The sequence below is a fragment of the Lutra lutra genome, chromosome 5, assembly GCF_902655055.1.
Source record: "Lutra lutra chromosome 5, mLutLut1.2, whole genome shotgun sequence".
NCBI lineage: Eukaryota > Metazoa > Chordata > Mammalia > Carnivora > Mustelidae > Lutra > Lutra lutra.
Window position 1 is genome coordinate 92,688,336 of NC_062282.1, and position 16,246 is coordinate 92,704,581.

Below are 16,246 nucleotides of genomic sequence, written 5' to 3' on the forward strand. Positions count from 1 at the left end.
ATTAAACTCGCAGATGCTGAAGTCAGTTATTAGCAAATCTACTGTTGTCACCAAAATCTTAGAAGGAGGTAGGTGTTATAAAAGCCATCTGAATCCTCCTTTATAGCTAAATAATGTAGTCAAAGCTATAATCTGTAGTTTATCTTTTCTGAAACCTTCCTTAATGCGTCAGCAAAGGAAATTAAAATCTTAATTAAGCCCTTTTCATTAGATGTAGCAGGGAAGGCAGGGCTTTCCCTGTAGATGAGCTGATGATGTGATAAAATGACTAGAGCAGGAGAAATGCTCCTTTGTGTCAGACCAGGATTCCAGCCAATAGTTTCTTATAGTGCCATTGAGACTAGCTTGTGATTTCTTATCAAACTCCAGGGAGTGTTGTTGGACCTTGAACAACCTTTGTGATTTATGTTGAATATCCCATCCCTCAACTTATCTGAAACTTCATTGAACATAGACCTGTTGTTTTGTCTACCCAACAACTGTTTTCCAGGCCTTGCCCTCACCCCTCTGTTCAATTTTTAGGGTTACAGACGGTTTTATACAATTCCTATGTTATGACATTGCTCCCATTCATGAACAGTTGGTCTGGAGGGCATTGGGCCTCACACACAACTCTTGATCCCTGCCTCAAGAATTTTGAAACTGGAACCGAGAGGAACAAATCATCTCTCTCTAAGTAACTACACTGTAACAACCACTAACCTGGGAACAGTTCCTACTGACATGTGGACTGCAAACAAGAAAGCAGGTCTGCACTGAGGAAGTGAGGCAGATGTGGAGAGAGGGGGAGAGATACAGGTCCAAAGGAGAAGAATCTCCGGTCTTCCTTTTGTGCTCCAATTGGTAGTTCTGCTCTTGAGGATCTGACACCTCTCAGATTCCGTAATTCCTCCAGTTGTTTTCCAATAAATCCACTCATTTTTATTGTTAAGCAGTTTCTTTGGGTGCCTGTTTCTTGCACCAACAAATAAAGGTCCCTACTAATGTTCATTTATTTAAGAAACTTTGCTTATTTTATATTTAACATGTAAATTATTTATACTTTAGCTTGTTCTACCCTTTGAAGGTACAAATTTCATCAGCCTTTAACTCATATCTTTCAAGTGTCAGGAAGTGCCTTCTAATCTGAGGTTTAATGTTAATTTGTGTTCACCTTAACCATACCCTCAATTATTTAAAAACTTTGCTCATATCCTCTGTTTGTTTAGTTCAGTTAAGTTCATACATTATTGGTTACTTTGTGTCAGGCAATGTAGGAAGGAAGAGCTCTCATAAACTAGTAAAAGAGAAATATTTGTAAATGAACAGTTGAGATGTAGTGTACCAAGAGTTAGCAAAGTAGTGCATTCAAGGTATGAACAAGGGAGTTATTAATACTCTGACTGGTAATAGACAGTAGTTTTTTCCCCAGCACTCTTCCCCTAACTTTTCTAGAAACTTCTGTTTCACCTTCTCCATGCAAATATTAACCTGTTCACTCAAGGGAGTTGAATGTTCTCAACATGAATTTATATTCCATTTCCACTCTGGCCACAAAGACTGGAAACCTACTATAAGCTGTGCAAATTATCATGTCCTGTGTCCAGCCCTGGGGCTTACCTCCAATGAGCCTCACCTCCTGCTTTCACACACTTGTGCAGTCTCCTCCTACACTGAATGGGGCTTACCTATGTAATTATTAGGATATCAAAGAAAAACAGAGTGTGACTTGCATATCTAGATCAGAGAAAATACTAGAGCTTTATGTTAGAAGACAACTATACCTCAATAAAAAATTAAAATGAAAAAATTTTAAAAATAAAATAATTTTTTAAGATTTTATTTATTTATTTGAGAGCATGCACAAGCAGGAGGAAGAGCAGACCTTCCACTGAGCAGGGAGACCAATGTGAAGCTTGATCCCAGGACCCTGAGATCATTACCTGAGCTGAAGGTGGATGCTTAACTGACTGAATCACCCAGGCACCCCTAAAATAATTATTTTAAAGAAAGAAGACATTACAGCTTCTGTCTTGCTCTGGGGTGAGCCACATGCCTTGTCGTGAGAAAACTGAAGCAGCTCTATGAAGATGTCCACATGTGGAATGGAGGTCCCCTGCCAACAACCAGCAGAGCTTAGCAGGCATGTAAATGAGTCCCCTTGGAAAAGGACCCTTTGGCCTGATGAAGTCTTCAGGTAACTGCAACTTCATCAGAGATTCCCCAGCCCCAGCTGAAGATACAAACACCCAGCTAAGCTGCTCCTAAATTCTTGTTGCATAGAAAGTGTGTGAGATAATCGATGTTCATTGTTGCTTAAAGCTGCTAAAGTTTGGAGTAATTTGTCATGCAGGATCAGATAATTAATACCATAGCCAGTCATTTGGAATGACATAATTGGTCCAAGGATGGACAACTAACCCAAGTTAGGTCAATGACTAATTTCCCCCCAAATTTTTGATAACTATTACAGAAAACATGCAGACAGTTTCTCTCTGGTGGATGAATAAAACTTAAATGTTGTAAGTGACTATGTTTCTACCAGGTGAAGAAAACCAGTCTTAAAAAGCATGAAGTTGGGACGCCTGGGTGGCTCAGTTGGTTAAGCAGCTGCCTTCGGCTTAGGTCATGATCCCAGCGTCCTGGGATGGAGTCCCACATCAGGCTCCTTGTTCTGTGGGGAGCCTGCTTCTCCCTCTGCCTCTGCCTGCCACTCTGTCTGCCTGTGCTTGCTTTCTCTCTCTCTCTCTGACAAATAAATAAATAAAATCTTAAAAAAAAAAAAAAGCTTGAAGTTGACAAAGAGAGGAACAGAATGGCAGGGAGAAAGCCATGATCATATTAAGTTCTTAGTTCCAACTATTCCTGATGCTTACCTGCGTCTTGCCCTTTCTTTGGCTCCAGTATTCTCCCGAATATTACTCCTAATTCTATTGTCTTATGGCCGCTGCATAGCTGGGTCATCTCTCATTTATTCTCTTGACCTAATCCCTCACTTCGGTTGCTGTTTACATGTCATCTTACCAATGAGACCACCTTGCCTAAAATAGATTATTCAATGTGTGGTGACTTTTTAATTTATCAACTTCCTAGGTGGAACATTTTCTAGAATTTTCTTTCTTCTATGTGTCCAGGTAGGGTGGATCACAAGGGAGATTCTTTAAAGATTTTGCAGCTGGGCCTGCAACTGCTCTTTTGTCCCTTGGATCCACCTTTAGCTCCTCCAAATTCTGGTCCAAGTGAGTGTGCTTAGCTCTGGGTTGATGAGCCCCAGATTCTGCAGAATACCCTTATCACCAAGGTCAGAGGCAGTAAGAGTGAAGCCAGGTTTTTGTCTGTCCTTGTGGAGTTGCACCTCAAGTTTATGGATTCCAGTCTCCCCTTAATCATCTTTCCTGCTTTACATCCATTTCCCCCTCCCAGTATTAGCAGACCCAGAGACAACGGTTTCACAGGGATTGCTTAATTAGCTCCTGCTATTGTGGCACTGGGAGGTGGGGGACATAAACATTAAGTGGAGAAGAGACTGAAAGAGGTCCTTAGTATCAGAGCGGGCCAATGTGATTCTGACAAGTACCAAGAGAAAACCTCACTCACCGTCTACAAGGCAGAGGGCATCACCTTGGCAGATTCCAGCCACAGAGGACAGGACCAGACAGAGCCAAAGAAAGACCAATTATATCTTCCCTTCTAGTGATCTCCAACACAGTGGATTAAAAGAGAGAGAGGAGGAAGAGTGAAAGAGCTGACTCTGAAGGTCCTTGAACTCTGGGTCAAGACTTAGATGGTGGAAAAATAAGGATGTGATTGGAGTTTTAAGTGGACTCAACTGACTTTTTAATAAACAAAGGGTCCAAAAAGTTGTGGGATCTTCTTGACACATCGTGAAGAACCTACCTAGTAAGGAAGAGCTGATATAGCATAGCTGAGACCAGAGAGGGAGAAAAATAAAATTTAATGTTTGTACTCCATCAAGTTTATCCTATTCAATAAATTGGTGATGTTCAGGTTGATGGTCCTCATATTCCCAATGAGTTATGTGACCCAGTAAAGGTAAGACTACATTGTAATTCAGTAGAAGAGAAGAGGACTAAGAACCCAGACAGAATCTTAAAGGGGGAAAAAAAGCCAGTAAAGAAGACTGAACAATCAGAATAGGCAAGACAAGATACGGCTTTGAGAAGGAATCAGTTCCATGGTAATTTATGCTGCATAAACTTGAGTGATCCTAAGCCCTACCAGCCTATAGACACAAAACCAATCACATTAATTTCCAAACTTCATAGGCTCTACCTCTGATTTGTGTAATCGCTTGTCACCCTTCTCCTCTGAAGGCTTTTCTATAAGCTCTTCAAGAGAACATTGTTTTGGGCTCCTGGGTGGCTCAGCTGGTTGAGCCACTGGCTTTGGCTCAGCTCATGATCCTGAAGTCCTGGGACTGAGTCCTGCATCAGGCTGCCTGCTCAGCAGGGGATCTGCTTCTCCCTCTGACCTTCTCCCTCTCATGCTCACTGTCTCTCATCTCTCTCTCTCTCTCAAATAAATAAATAAAATCTTTTTAAAAAGAGAGAGAGAATATTGTTTCTTTACTATCTCTCAACTCTCCAGTACTTCAAAGTACAAAATCCTGAATGAGCTAAAAGGACTACATTTTATTTATTGTTGTGTGGGGTGAAGCCATGTTGTCTTCCCTACAAAAGTGGGGAATACGATAGTAGTAGAGACTACTAATTGTACATCTGTATCCTTTTGTTTATTTGCTATCCCGGGCCACCAAACATAAAATAAAATATGAAAAACAATAACCTAGTTTTCTTTGGATCTAGGTATGGCAATGTGATGAGATTCTAGCAATATGCTGTGACAGAAGTAGTGCATGTATCTACTAGGATATTCCCTTGTTCTTCTTTCCTGTTTTCCAGCTGGTTGGAATGCTGAGATCATGCTGAAGCAGCCCTCATGGAGCACAGGTGACCTTGAATGAGGAGGCCCCAGGAGTTGATCCTGAGACATACCTCCCAGTGAGTCCTTTAATGAAGGCTGCTGGGAGTGATATCACTAGACAGGCCACTGCTCTCAAAGCTCTCAGCTGAAGACAGCCATCTTTTTCAAGTTCACAGCCATCCCAGGGTGGCCCATATTCAGTGACAGATCACTGTGGGAGTATCAAAGCCTGGCCATTTTGGTTTAACTCTGGACTACTCTGAGGGATCCACCACAGCTATCATTGGGCCTGGATCAAAGCTTGACCCCCTCTGCTCTCTCCTACTCCTCCTCACGCCAACCAGACAGGCCTTTGTGTGGCTGATCCCTAAGGCGGCAGGGCCCTTTGCCTACATAGTCTCAGAGCTGAAATTTTTTCCTGTCCTTCTCATTTTTGTTCATAACTCACTACCTCATGAGCCTTGCCCTCCCTATCCTACTGGACTAGCTGCCCCACCAACACTCCTGATCCTTGTCATCCTGTTATGTTTGTTTCTTTCTTTCTTTTTTTTTTTTTTTGTATGCTTATCATTCTCTAATACACCATATCACTTACTTATCTATTTATGTATTTATCGTTTTTTTTTTCTCTCTCTCCATCAGTAGGATGTAAGGTCACAATAACATGAGGACAGGGATCTTGGTTTTGTGCACTGATACATCCCACACACCTACAGTAAAGCCTGGCACATAGCAGGCATTCGGTAAATATTTGTTGAATGGGTGAATAATTCTTAAGGAGAATTTTGCAGATATTCAGTCTTCAGGACCCTCAATTCCAAAAACAGAATTGAAAGAATTCTATGGCAACAGGTTCACTTAATTGTTCCATTTCCTATATCGTCCAATATGAAGTTGGCCATGCACTTTTTTAAAAGATTTTATTTATTTATTTGATAGATCACAAGTAGGCAGAGAGGCAGGCAGAGAGAGAAGGGGGGGGAAGTAGGCTCCCTGCTGAGCAAAGAGCCTGATGCGGGGCTCAATCCCAGGACCCTGAAATCATGACCTGAGCTGAAGGCAGAAGCTTAACCCACTGAGCCACCCAGGCGCCCCGGCCCTGCATTTTTATGGAGCACTGTAAGTCACTCCTTTTATACTTTAATTTCATTAGAATCTCCTCCCACCTCACACACATCTCTAAATATTATGATGTCTATTTCGCAGGTAAGGCCTGTGATTTCTGTTCCAAAGAGATGTCTATTTGAAAAGAGTGACTTTCCTTAGAACAGAAAACTTCGAAAAAACAAACCTGAAATTCTCAAGTGTGGTGATCCCGGACAGCTTGCTGGGTCACATGGTAGGGTATAGTTACTTCTAACAGGAACTATCTGTTCTCAAGTACTATTCATCACAACTGAGTTGTTGGAAACATTGTTTTGCTTCATATTACCAGCTTCTGAAAGAAGTCAGTATTTGTGAGGTTTCAGGAAGTTTCCTTTGAAGTCAGCACTCCAGTAAAAACATGAACTAGATCTACTGAGCACCCATGGAGTCAGCCTGAGGATTTATTCCTGTATTCTCAGGGGCTTTCTTCTCCCGGTCAAGTTCCTGCTTTTTCCACCATTTGTCTTAGGAGTTAGTAAAGGCTGTTTAAATGTCACCCATGAGTAGACAAGAATAATGATTCTACCAAAATCTTGTCATCTGAGGTTGTATTCTTGAATATATTTATCTAAATTATCAGTTATTTTTTCATTCTTGGACTTCAATTTTGCCTGGTTCTTTCTCAAACCATATTTTCTAGTGACACCAACATAGACTACTTCCTACTTTGGGTAATTGTACACCAGAAAAAATTCTAACATCTAGTAATGACAGTCTTCTCCATTCTTAAGAATCAGAAAATTGCCCTATCACTGTCCTTTATCCTGCATGTTTCATATGTAATCAGTTTCTATTCTTGATGTTTCTTGATCATACTAGATCTACCATTTATCTATTATACTAGATGTACTGAATCACAATCTCGGGAACAGGACCCTAGACTCTACCTAACAATCAACCACATGCATTTTGTGCATGATACAATTTGAGGATTACGAGATGATTGTGGTATTAACAGGGGCTCCTCTCAGGCCAAGGAACTTGGAGGGTTTAGGTGGGTTCATTTCACTTTGCATCTTCTTTTTAGTTGCATTATCTTAGTCACCATACAGCACGTCATTAGTTTTTGATATAGTGTTCCAAGATTTATTATTTATGTATAACCTTTGCTATTAAAAACAATTTTATGAGCATTTGTTACATATGTAATAATCTATATCTACTGGAGATTTTTGAGGTTTAGAAGACTGACATTAAATATTGGTTTTCATATCAATGAGGAAATACATTACCAATTTTTCATTCAGGAGGAAAAGAGACTATCAAATCAAAGGCTATAAAGTTGACAGTATATAATGCAGTTATCAAACTTTCCCTTCATTTATTCAACAAATATTTGGTGAACATGTGTGTTTTAGGTGCTGTTCAATGCGCCAAGGATATAGTGAAGAACATTAGATAAGCTTCCTACCCTCAAGGAGATTACTTGAGAGTGGAGTGGGGGCAGACATTTAGAGGAATTTGCCCACAACAAAAAAGTTTTACAAAGATGTTCACAATGAGAATTTTATATTGGTAAAATATCGAAGACAACCCAATAATACAATGAATGTGTAAGCAGAAAATGATTTAGAAATATATGGAGTAGGGGCTGCCTGGGGGGCTCAGTGGGTTAAGCCTCTGCCTTCAGCTCAGGTCCTGATCTCAGGGTTCTGGGATCGAGTCCCACATCAGGCTCTCTGCTAGGCAGGGAGCCTGCTTCCTCCTCTCTCTCTCTCTCTGCTTGTGATCTCTCTCTCTGTCAAATAAATAAAATCTTTTAAAAAATAGAAATATATGGAGTATTATATAGCTATTAAAAATTATGTGTTTGGTTTAAAACACAATGAAATAGTCATATGAAATTATCAAGCCAAAAAATCTCTTAATGGAAAGATAAATCTATGATGTAAAAAATGTCTTTAATGTATTTCCACAATTGGAAATATATTTACTCTGTCCGAGCTATGCTCCGTTAACAGTATATAACATGCATTTTCTATTTAAACGAGGAATTCAAATAGCCATCGAAATTAAGTATGTATATTAACAAAGATTAGAAAATAAGGCATGTTTGGGGGCTTATTACTTATTGGCAACTTTGCCTTCTGTAAAGTTGCTTAAATTTTTACCAAAAATCAAGTACTATTTTTTAAAATTATTTATTTATATATTTTACAGAGAGAGAGAGAGATCACAAGCAGGCAGAGAGGCAGGCAGAGAGAGAGGGGGAAGCAGGCCCCCTGCTGAGCAGAGAGCCCAATGTGGGACTCCATCCCAGGACCCTGAGATCATGACCCGAGCCGAAGGCAGAGGCTTAACCCACTGAGCCACCCAGGCACCCCTCAAGTACTATTTTTTAACAATAAGAAATATTTTGAGGCACCTGGATGGCTCAGTCAGTCAGTTGAGTGTCTGCCTTCATCTTGGGTCATGCTCCCCGGGTCCTGGAATTGAGTCCCACATCAGGCTCACTGCTCAGCGGGGAGCCTGCTTCTCCCCCTGCCTGCCACTCCCCTTCCTTGTGCTCTCTCTCTCTCTCTCTCTCTGTCCAATAAATAAATATAAATCTTTAAAATTAAAAGAAAAATAAGAAATATTTTACTGAGACCCATTCTTTCTAGCTGTACTTGATTTGGCCTGAATACATTGAGAAAACTAATACTGCTCATAGTTTTTTAAAATATGGAATGAGGACCTGTAGTATACCATTAATCATTTTGGTTTATGTCACCAGTGATCTGTGATATAGAAGAGTTTGTTAAGCTCCTGAATAAACAACTATTATAAGGATATATAAATGAATTTGGGGGGAGGTAGGGAGGAGCAGAGGGAGAGAGAGGAGGAGAATCTTAAGCAGGCTCTTAAGCAAGGGGCTGTGTCTTACAACCCTGAGATGATGACCTGAGCCAAAATCAAGAACTGGCCACTTACTCAGCTGAGCCATCCGAGGAACCCAGGATATATAAATGATTTTTAAATTTGGGTATATTACTGCAAATGGTGAAAAGACTACTTCCTGTTATTTCTGAGTTCATGCTCATCAAATTACTGAAAATCTGGTGTAAGGGAAACCCTGATACTTTCTATGTTTGAGAGGGATTAGTCATGTAAATGGAAATTAAAGCAAACATTACAATAATAAGTATAAAGATTAGGAATATCTCAATGTAGATAATAATTGAATGTGACACTATATTATTTGATATTTCTATATAGATCTAAGTCGAATATGGACCTTAAAAGGTTTTATACATTAGCTTTCTATCAACAGCTTACTATTAATCCATTTCAATACACTATCAGAAAGTATAAATGAAAGAATTATAATGAAGAAGGTGGACTAGGAAAATAATCAAAGTCTATTTAGTACATAGTCTCTAAGTGGCCAATGTACAGAAAATATTGAATTATGGGAATTCAGGGATAATCAACAGATCTTAGCCAGTTGTACATAGAGATTTTAACCAGTTATACTTACACCTCAGAATCTCCCGGTGACTTCTTAAAAAGTGGGCCATATTAAGTTCTCCCTCTGGAGATTTTTAAACCATTGGGCCTGGAAGAGAATTTTTTCTCCTGTATTTGTTCAAAATCTTTGTTAGGTCCTTCTGATGATCATGACTGGGGGAAAATCATCCAGGTAGGACAGCCATTATAGATTAAATTGGGAGGAGAAAGCATAAAGGGACACTTTCACTGCACCATGCCACATGGAAAGGAAGCTGAGGCAGGAATGGGCAAGGTGTTGTAGGGAAGAAAGTAGGTAGACCATTTTTCAGAGTTCAAGGCAAATAAAAGATAGTGATGTCGACTGAATGAGGTAATTGGAAGGTAATTGTTCACTTTAAGAAATACAGTTCCAAAGAGGAGTGAATCCAGATTTAGGGCTTAGGAAATTAATGAGTGATGGGGAATGAAGGCAGTAAGTATTTACAGCTCTCATTTGAGAATTTGGCAGGGGAGGGAAAGTGAAAAATAGAATGGAATTTAAATAGGAAGTGAAGGATCAAGAGATTTTTTTTTTCCCCCTCAAGAGAAAATTGCCTGAACATGTTTGTAGGCAATGGAGAGAAACCCAGTGGAGAAGAAAAGAGTGGATATTTAGAGCAGGTAAAATTGGGATTTGTACCTCCAGGCATTTTAAATATATTTGTGTAAGGACTAAAATTAATTACAGTGAAGTTACACAAGTTTAACTAGAATTTAAATCTGAGTAAATTAAGGGGAAAGGAGAATCACCACCAAAAGTTCTTAAAAAAAAAAATCTGTAAGAAGGTTCTGGGCCAAAGTGGACAATAGTAAAATCAAAGACAGTCTCTGCTAACCCTGTTTTCTCCATTTGAGTCTAGATCCACAAACTGAAAGTAACAGAATAGATGCAAATACTAAATGGAAGAGTTCAAGTTATAAGATGTAGACAGATACAGATAATCTTAAACTAAAACTGGAGGCATGTTGTACCGCTAGTTTTCCACCAGAGTACCAGATTACTGGTTACGGGGAGTGCTGGCTTCTGCCTCCAAACTCACCAGTTTAACAGCCTCTTCGGTGGAATAATCTCTTAAGGTTTGTGTACTAAAGACCCCAAAGCACAGAATTTCTTTTTTTTTTAATTTGTTGCTTTCGGGGCACCTGGGTGGCTCAGTGGGTTAAAGCCTCTGCCTTGGGCTCAGGTCATGATCCCAGGGTCCTGGAATAGAGGCCCTGCATCGGGCTCTCCGCTTAGCAGGGAGCCTGCTTCCCCTCTCTCTCTGTCTGCCTCTCTGCCTACTTGTGATCTCTTGTCTGCCAAATAAATAAATAAAATCTAAAAAAAAAAAATTGTTGCTTTCTATATTTCATGAAAACTTTTTTATTTTATTAATATATAACATATTATTTGCTTCAGGGGTACAGGTCTGTGAATCATCAGTCTTACACTATTCACAGCACTCACCATAGCACATACCCTTCCCAATGTCCATCACCCAGCCATCCCATCCCTCCTACCTCCCTCCCCTCCAGCACCCCTCAGTTTGTTTTTCTGAGATTAAGAGTCTCTTACAGTTTGTCTCCCTCTGGATCCCATCTTGTTTCATTTTTTTCCTTCCCTACCCCCCACCCTCCCCAATTCTTCATATCAGAGAGATCATATGATAATTGTCTTTTTCTGATTGACTTCTTTCGAAGCACAGAAAATTTTTTAAATTTAATTTTTTTCAGTGTTCCAAAATTCATTGTTTATGCACCATACCCAGTGCTCCATGTTATACGTGCCCTCCATAATACCCACCACCAGTCTCACCCAACCTCCCATCCCCCTCCCCTCCAAAACCCTCAGTTTGTTTCTCAGAGTCCACAGTCTCTCATGGTTTGTCTCCCTCTCCGGTTTCCCCCAACTCACTTCTCCTCTCCACCTCCCAATATCCTCTGTGTTATTCCTTATGCTCCACAAGTAAGTGAAACCATATGATAATTGACTCTCTCTGCTTGACTTATTACACTCAGCATAATCTCTTTCAGTCCCGTCCATGTTGATATAAAAGTTGGGTGTTCATCCTTTCTGATGGAGGCATAATACTCCATTGTATATATGGACCACATCTTCTTTATCCATTCACCCATTGAAGGGCATCTTGGTTCTTTCCACTGTTTGGCAACTGTGGCCATTGCTGCTATGAACATTGGGGTACAGGTGGCCCTTCTTTTCATTACATCTGTATCTTTGGGGTAAATACCCAGTAAGCACAGAAATTTTTAAAAGAAATTCAGGCATAATAAGGAGACGAGCTTGGTTGGTTTAACATAACAATGATTTTTTTAAAAAGTTTATCAACTCAGGATAGGATAGGTCAATAGCAACCACCCTTATTAGGTTATGACTTGACAGAAATGATCATTGAGTAAGATTATTCTGCCAGTGAAGGTAGGATGGCCTGGAATGGGTAAAAGAATACAGACAGATCTGTAAAGCTTTTGCTGTCCTGCCAAATGTGAGGTGATGAGGGTCAGAGCCAGTGCCAACTGTGTTTAATTTTATGTCACTGGACATAAAATTCTAATTAATGATTTGAGGATTATAGTAGAGTACTGGTTTATTTTTTATAGGATGGTTTTACTTTGTTTTTAAACTTGTATTATACTGTATAAATATCAAAGCACTGCCATGTTTTATTATTTCATTTGAGCCTCACAAAAACTTTCTGCAGTTGAGAGAACAGAGTTACTTTTCCAGGCTATTCTAAGAGCTGAGAGAGATTCAGAGCAGTTTAACAAGTTAACTTATTGAACAAATGTCAATGTCTAGTGTGTGCCAGTCACTCTTCTAGTTGGGGTTATATATTTTGTTAATGCCTGAGCCAGAGTTAGAATTCTTGATCTAGGATGTTGATGGAAATATGGCCTCATTGCATTTATTTATGACTGTTCTTTAGGAGGCTACATGCACACAAAGCAGATCTTGGTAAATATGTATGTTGAAATGTACCAAAAAACATAGCCTTTTGGGTATGACCTACAAAGGAAAGGTTTTTATATCTGACATGTGGTATGTCTCATACTTTTTTTTATGGAGCACGATCATATACATCTTTTTAAAATAACTTGTATATGGATTAAAGGTTTAGACTTCTTAATTACATAACCCAGAGGGTACAAGGTATGTGTCACCAACCATGATAAAACATATTTAATGATGCAGTTTTAAATTTAAAAGCTGTACAGCTTGATTTCTTTGATTCTGTAAAGCATTTTCAAGCACATTAATAGATGCTTTACACCTCAGTCAGAGACATCAGAGAAATTCTACTAGGCAGAACCGGAAGAGTTCGAGAGACCTCTTAAGATTATTAAAAAACAAAACAAACAAATAAAAAAACCCCCAAAACAACAAAATCTTGATGTTCAAATCTTATTTTGAAACAGAGGTCCTGAAGTGAGATTTACGGTAATATCATTTCTGGAGTAGAAAAGCAGACATTATGGGGCACCTGGGTGGCTTGGTCTGTTGAGCATCTGACTCTTGATTTCAGCTCAGGTCAGGATCTCGTCGGTTGTGAAATGGAGCCCCACATGGGGGCTCCATGCTGGGAATCAAGCCTGCTTAAGATTCTCTCTCTCCCTATGTCCCCACATTCTCCCTCTCTCTCTAAAACAAACAAACAAAACAAAACAAAAAGACAAAACAGATGTTATTTCCTAAGTTGTCTACCCAGCGGTTTGGTTTTTTTTTTTTTTTTCATATATTCTTTTAAATGTTTTTAAGAAACTTCATTCTTTTGACGGGTATGCCTTCAGTATGTTCAAGTTACAGATGGAGTCTGAGTCTTTCAACTTTTTTTAGAGTTTGCTTGATTATATTGGGCTGAAAATTCCAGGCGTGTGCATATATGCACATATGCACTTAACACACACATGTATCTAGCTTTCAATTTTTATATTTTAAAGCTGTTTATTTTTAGTTATTATTACAGAGAGATTAACAATGACTAGAGAAAGTAAGACATGAACAGTGTGTTTCCTTCATAACGGCTGAACACTAGAAGCAAAAGTCACACTTTTGTTAGTTTTGCATGGTGCTGTAAAGTTTCCATGTTCCTTGCTTACATGGTCTTCCTGCTCTCCCAGGGCGGAGAGTCTTTCTCTTCATGTTGATGTGGTCAGACTAGGCAAGTGACTGCAGAAAAGGCACATTCCTTAGTCAACCTTATGCTGTCTGCCCTCTGTCCCTCAATCATCGTTATTGCCTTTATGGACCATAGCAAGTAAAATCTCGAACCCTACCTACAGCAGAGACGACTACACACCAGCTTCGGATGCGCCATAAACAGAGCAGTCAAGGTGGCTCCAGCACACGGTTTACGTTTGAGTCGCGACGATCCTGCTGTAAGGCAAGGCCAGGAAGAAGAGGAACTTCATTCGGTTTAGGGTGTTTCTTCCCCTTTTCCGTAACTGGATGGGAAACCTTGGGTTACTTGGGTCGGTCACCTCTAAGTGGCAATACTGGTGACACTCTCAGATGAAACACTATGCCCCTGCTGTCAATGGCCGGGCCCTATATTCACGTCGCTCAACCCCATATTCCACTCGGAAAGATCACAACCGATGGAACCCTTAATCCATTCCGGCCACAGGGACAAATCATGGAAGCCACAGAGACAGGAAGGCACCAGCGCGCGGGTTCCCGCCTCTTTTAGGCCGCGCGCCGAAATCAAACGCGACCCTGGATCTTTCGGGGCGGTGCCACGAGCGTTCCGCTCCCTCCGCCGATCAAGCCGCAGCCAACGCCCGCCCGCCCCGCCGCGAAGCTGCGCGGGGGGCGCCTCAAGGCAGCGGGGAAAGACTGGCCAACGAGGAAGAGACGCGGGAGGCGCGCTCTGCGCAGGCGCGCGGCGCCCCGCCTCCCCAGCGTCGGCTCCCCGGCGGGCGGCGCGGGCCCTCCCACTCTCCCCCGCGCCGCCTGACGGCCCCGGCCCTCGCTTCACCCCGACGCGCCCCGGCGTGCGCGTCCTCCCGCCGGCCTGCAGGCCCGCGGCCTCCGCCTGCTTCCCCGCCGCTGCTCCTCGCGGCCCCGGCTCGCGTTCACGCTGTCGCCCGGGCCGGCGCGGCCGCGGGCAACCGCTCCCCCTCCCACACCTACCCCGCCCCCTCCCCGCCTTTTCCGCCCTCCCGTCCCCCTCCCTCGGCCCGCCGCCGCTGCTCCAGATGAGGTGATGGCAACGGCCAACTTCGGCAAGATCCAGATCGGGATTTACGTGGAGATCAAGCGGAGCGATGGTGAGCCGCGCCGCCGCCCCTACCGGCCGGGCCCTGCATTCAGGTGTTCATGGAGGGGACGCGGAGCCGGCCGCCTCATTGATTGCCTCGCCGGGCTGTGGGGGCGGGAAGGCGGCGGCCGCGGCGCTTTTGTGTGTGGCGTGTGTGCGAGTGAGGCCGGCGTGGGGTCCGCCCCGGGTGCCGCTGCAGTGCGGGGGGCGGGGAGGGGCCCGCTGGCGATGGTCTGGGTGTCGCGGCAGCATCTTTGGGGGTTCGGGTGGGTGAGGCGGTCGGTCCCGGGACGGGTGTCCCCGCTCTTCCCACGATCTCCATCCTCCCCGGGGACAGAGGGCTTCTCTAGGGAGGACCCAGCCTCGCGTTTTACCCCGGCCTTTTCATTTTCCGGCAGTGTCTACCAGGGGGTGGGGGGTGGGGGGTTTCAGTATTTAGAGAACCAACTGCCGGCCCGAGGCGGGGGGAATAAGGCCAACCCTGAAGCTGGTCAGGCTTCTTCCCCAGTCGGTTCTCGAGCATGCCTTTCTTTTTTTTTTTGCTAGTTCCTTCCTTGGAAGAAGGATGCGGCTCGGCCATGAATATGTGGGGGTGGGGGCAGCGGGAAGAAGTGTTCGATAAGCTTCCCAGAGGTGATGAGACTGAAAGGGAAGGAGAGGGATGAGCCTAGTCAAAGCGATGCATTACCGAGAAGGTGGGGGTGGGCGACCGGATGTTGATATTTTCACACCCTCGAGAGAGAAGTTAAAGTGAGGTGAACATACATGCTTAATTCAAAAGAAAAGAAAAAACCTTAGGCTTGTGTATCTTTCTATAGGGTCCTCTTGGGGAAGATGTTTTATGTCACTAGCTTGGGGTGTGGAGTGAGATGCCAGCCAGGCATGGAAATAATTTATATTGTGAAAGAGAAAATGCGTGGAGAGAAATAAGTACAATTTCTCTCAATTCGAGTATTGCAAGAATGTAATAGGTGTGTGCGGTGTTCATGACTCCATCTCCCTGACACTCACCTTTATTTATGGCTTATTATCCTCTTGCATGGTCTGTAATAACGTTGCTATCACATCCACACCCTCCTGGTTTCTAAGCAAGTTTGACCAAGTTCTGTGAAGCTAGATTGACGACCTGTTATCTGTGTGACATATTGTTAGACCTCATATAGCTAATGATTTTTTTCCCTTATATTTGAGATAAAATAACCGGAAGCATCATTACCTTGAATGTGCAAAGATCACTTAGACCGCTTAGAGCTTTAGTAGTTACCAGTAACACCACCGGGAAAGCAATGTCTCCTTTTCTTGGGTTGGGGTTTCTTTTTATTTTCTCTTCAAATTACTGTCCTTAAACAGTTCTGTTACTGTTATTTCTTTTTTAGGTGAACGAGGGTTCAATGCATTTCAACAAAAGTAGGATTTGTATATTATTTGAAATTTGGGGGTGCAATAAAATG

General features: G+C 42.2%; 1 protein-coding gene across 4 annotated transcripts in view; it reads left to right on the plus strand.

The window, feature by feature from the left end:
- The first annotated feature begins 14,502 nt into the window (after positions 1-14,502).
- The window catches only part of KIF2A (kinesin family member 2A), a 74,957-nt gene continuing 73,213 nt past the window's right edge, over positions 14,503-16,246 (plus strand). For 2 of the 4 annotated variants that reach the window (XM_047731309.1, XM_047731310.1), the window contains exon 1: positions 14,503-14,805. In XM_047731309.1, the coding sequence (XP_047587265.1) occupies positions 14,742-14,805 (64 nt within the window). In that variant the 5' untranslated portion in view covers positions 14,503-14,741. The remainder of the gene's footprint in view (positions 14,806-16,246) is intronic. The other 2 variants (XM_047731311.1, XM_047731312.1) reach the window with 1 other exon arrangement.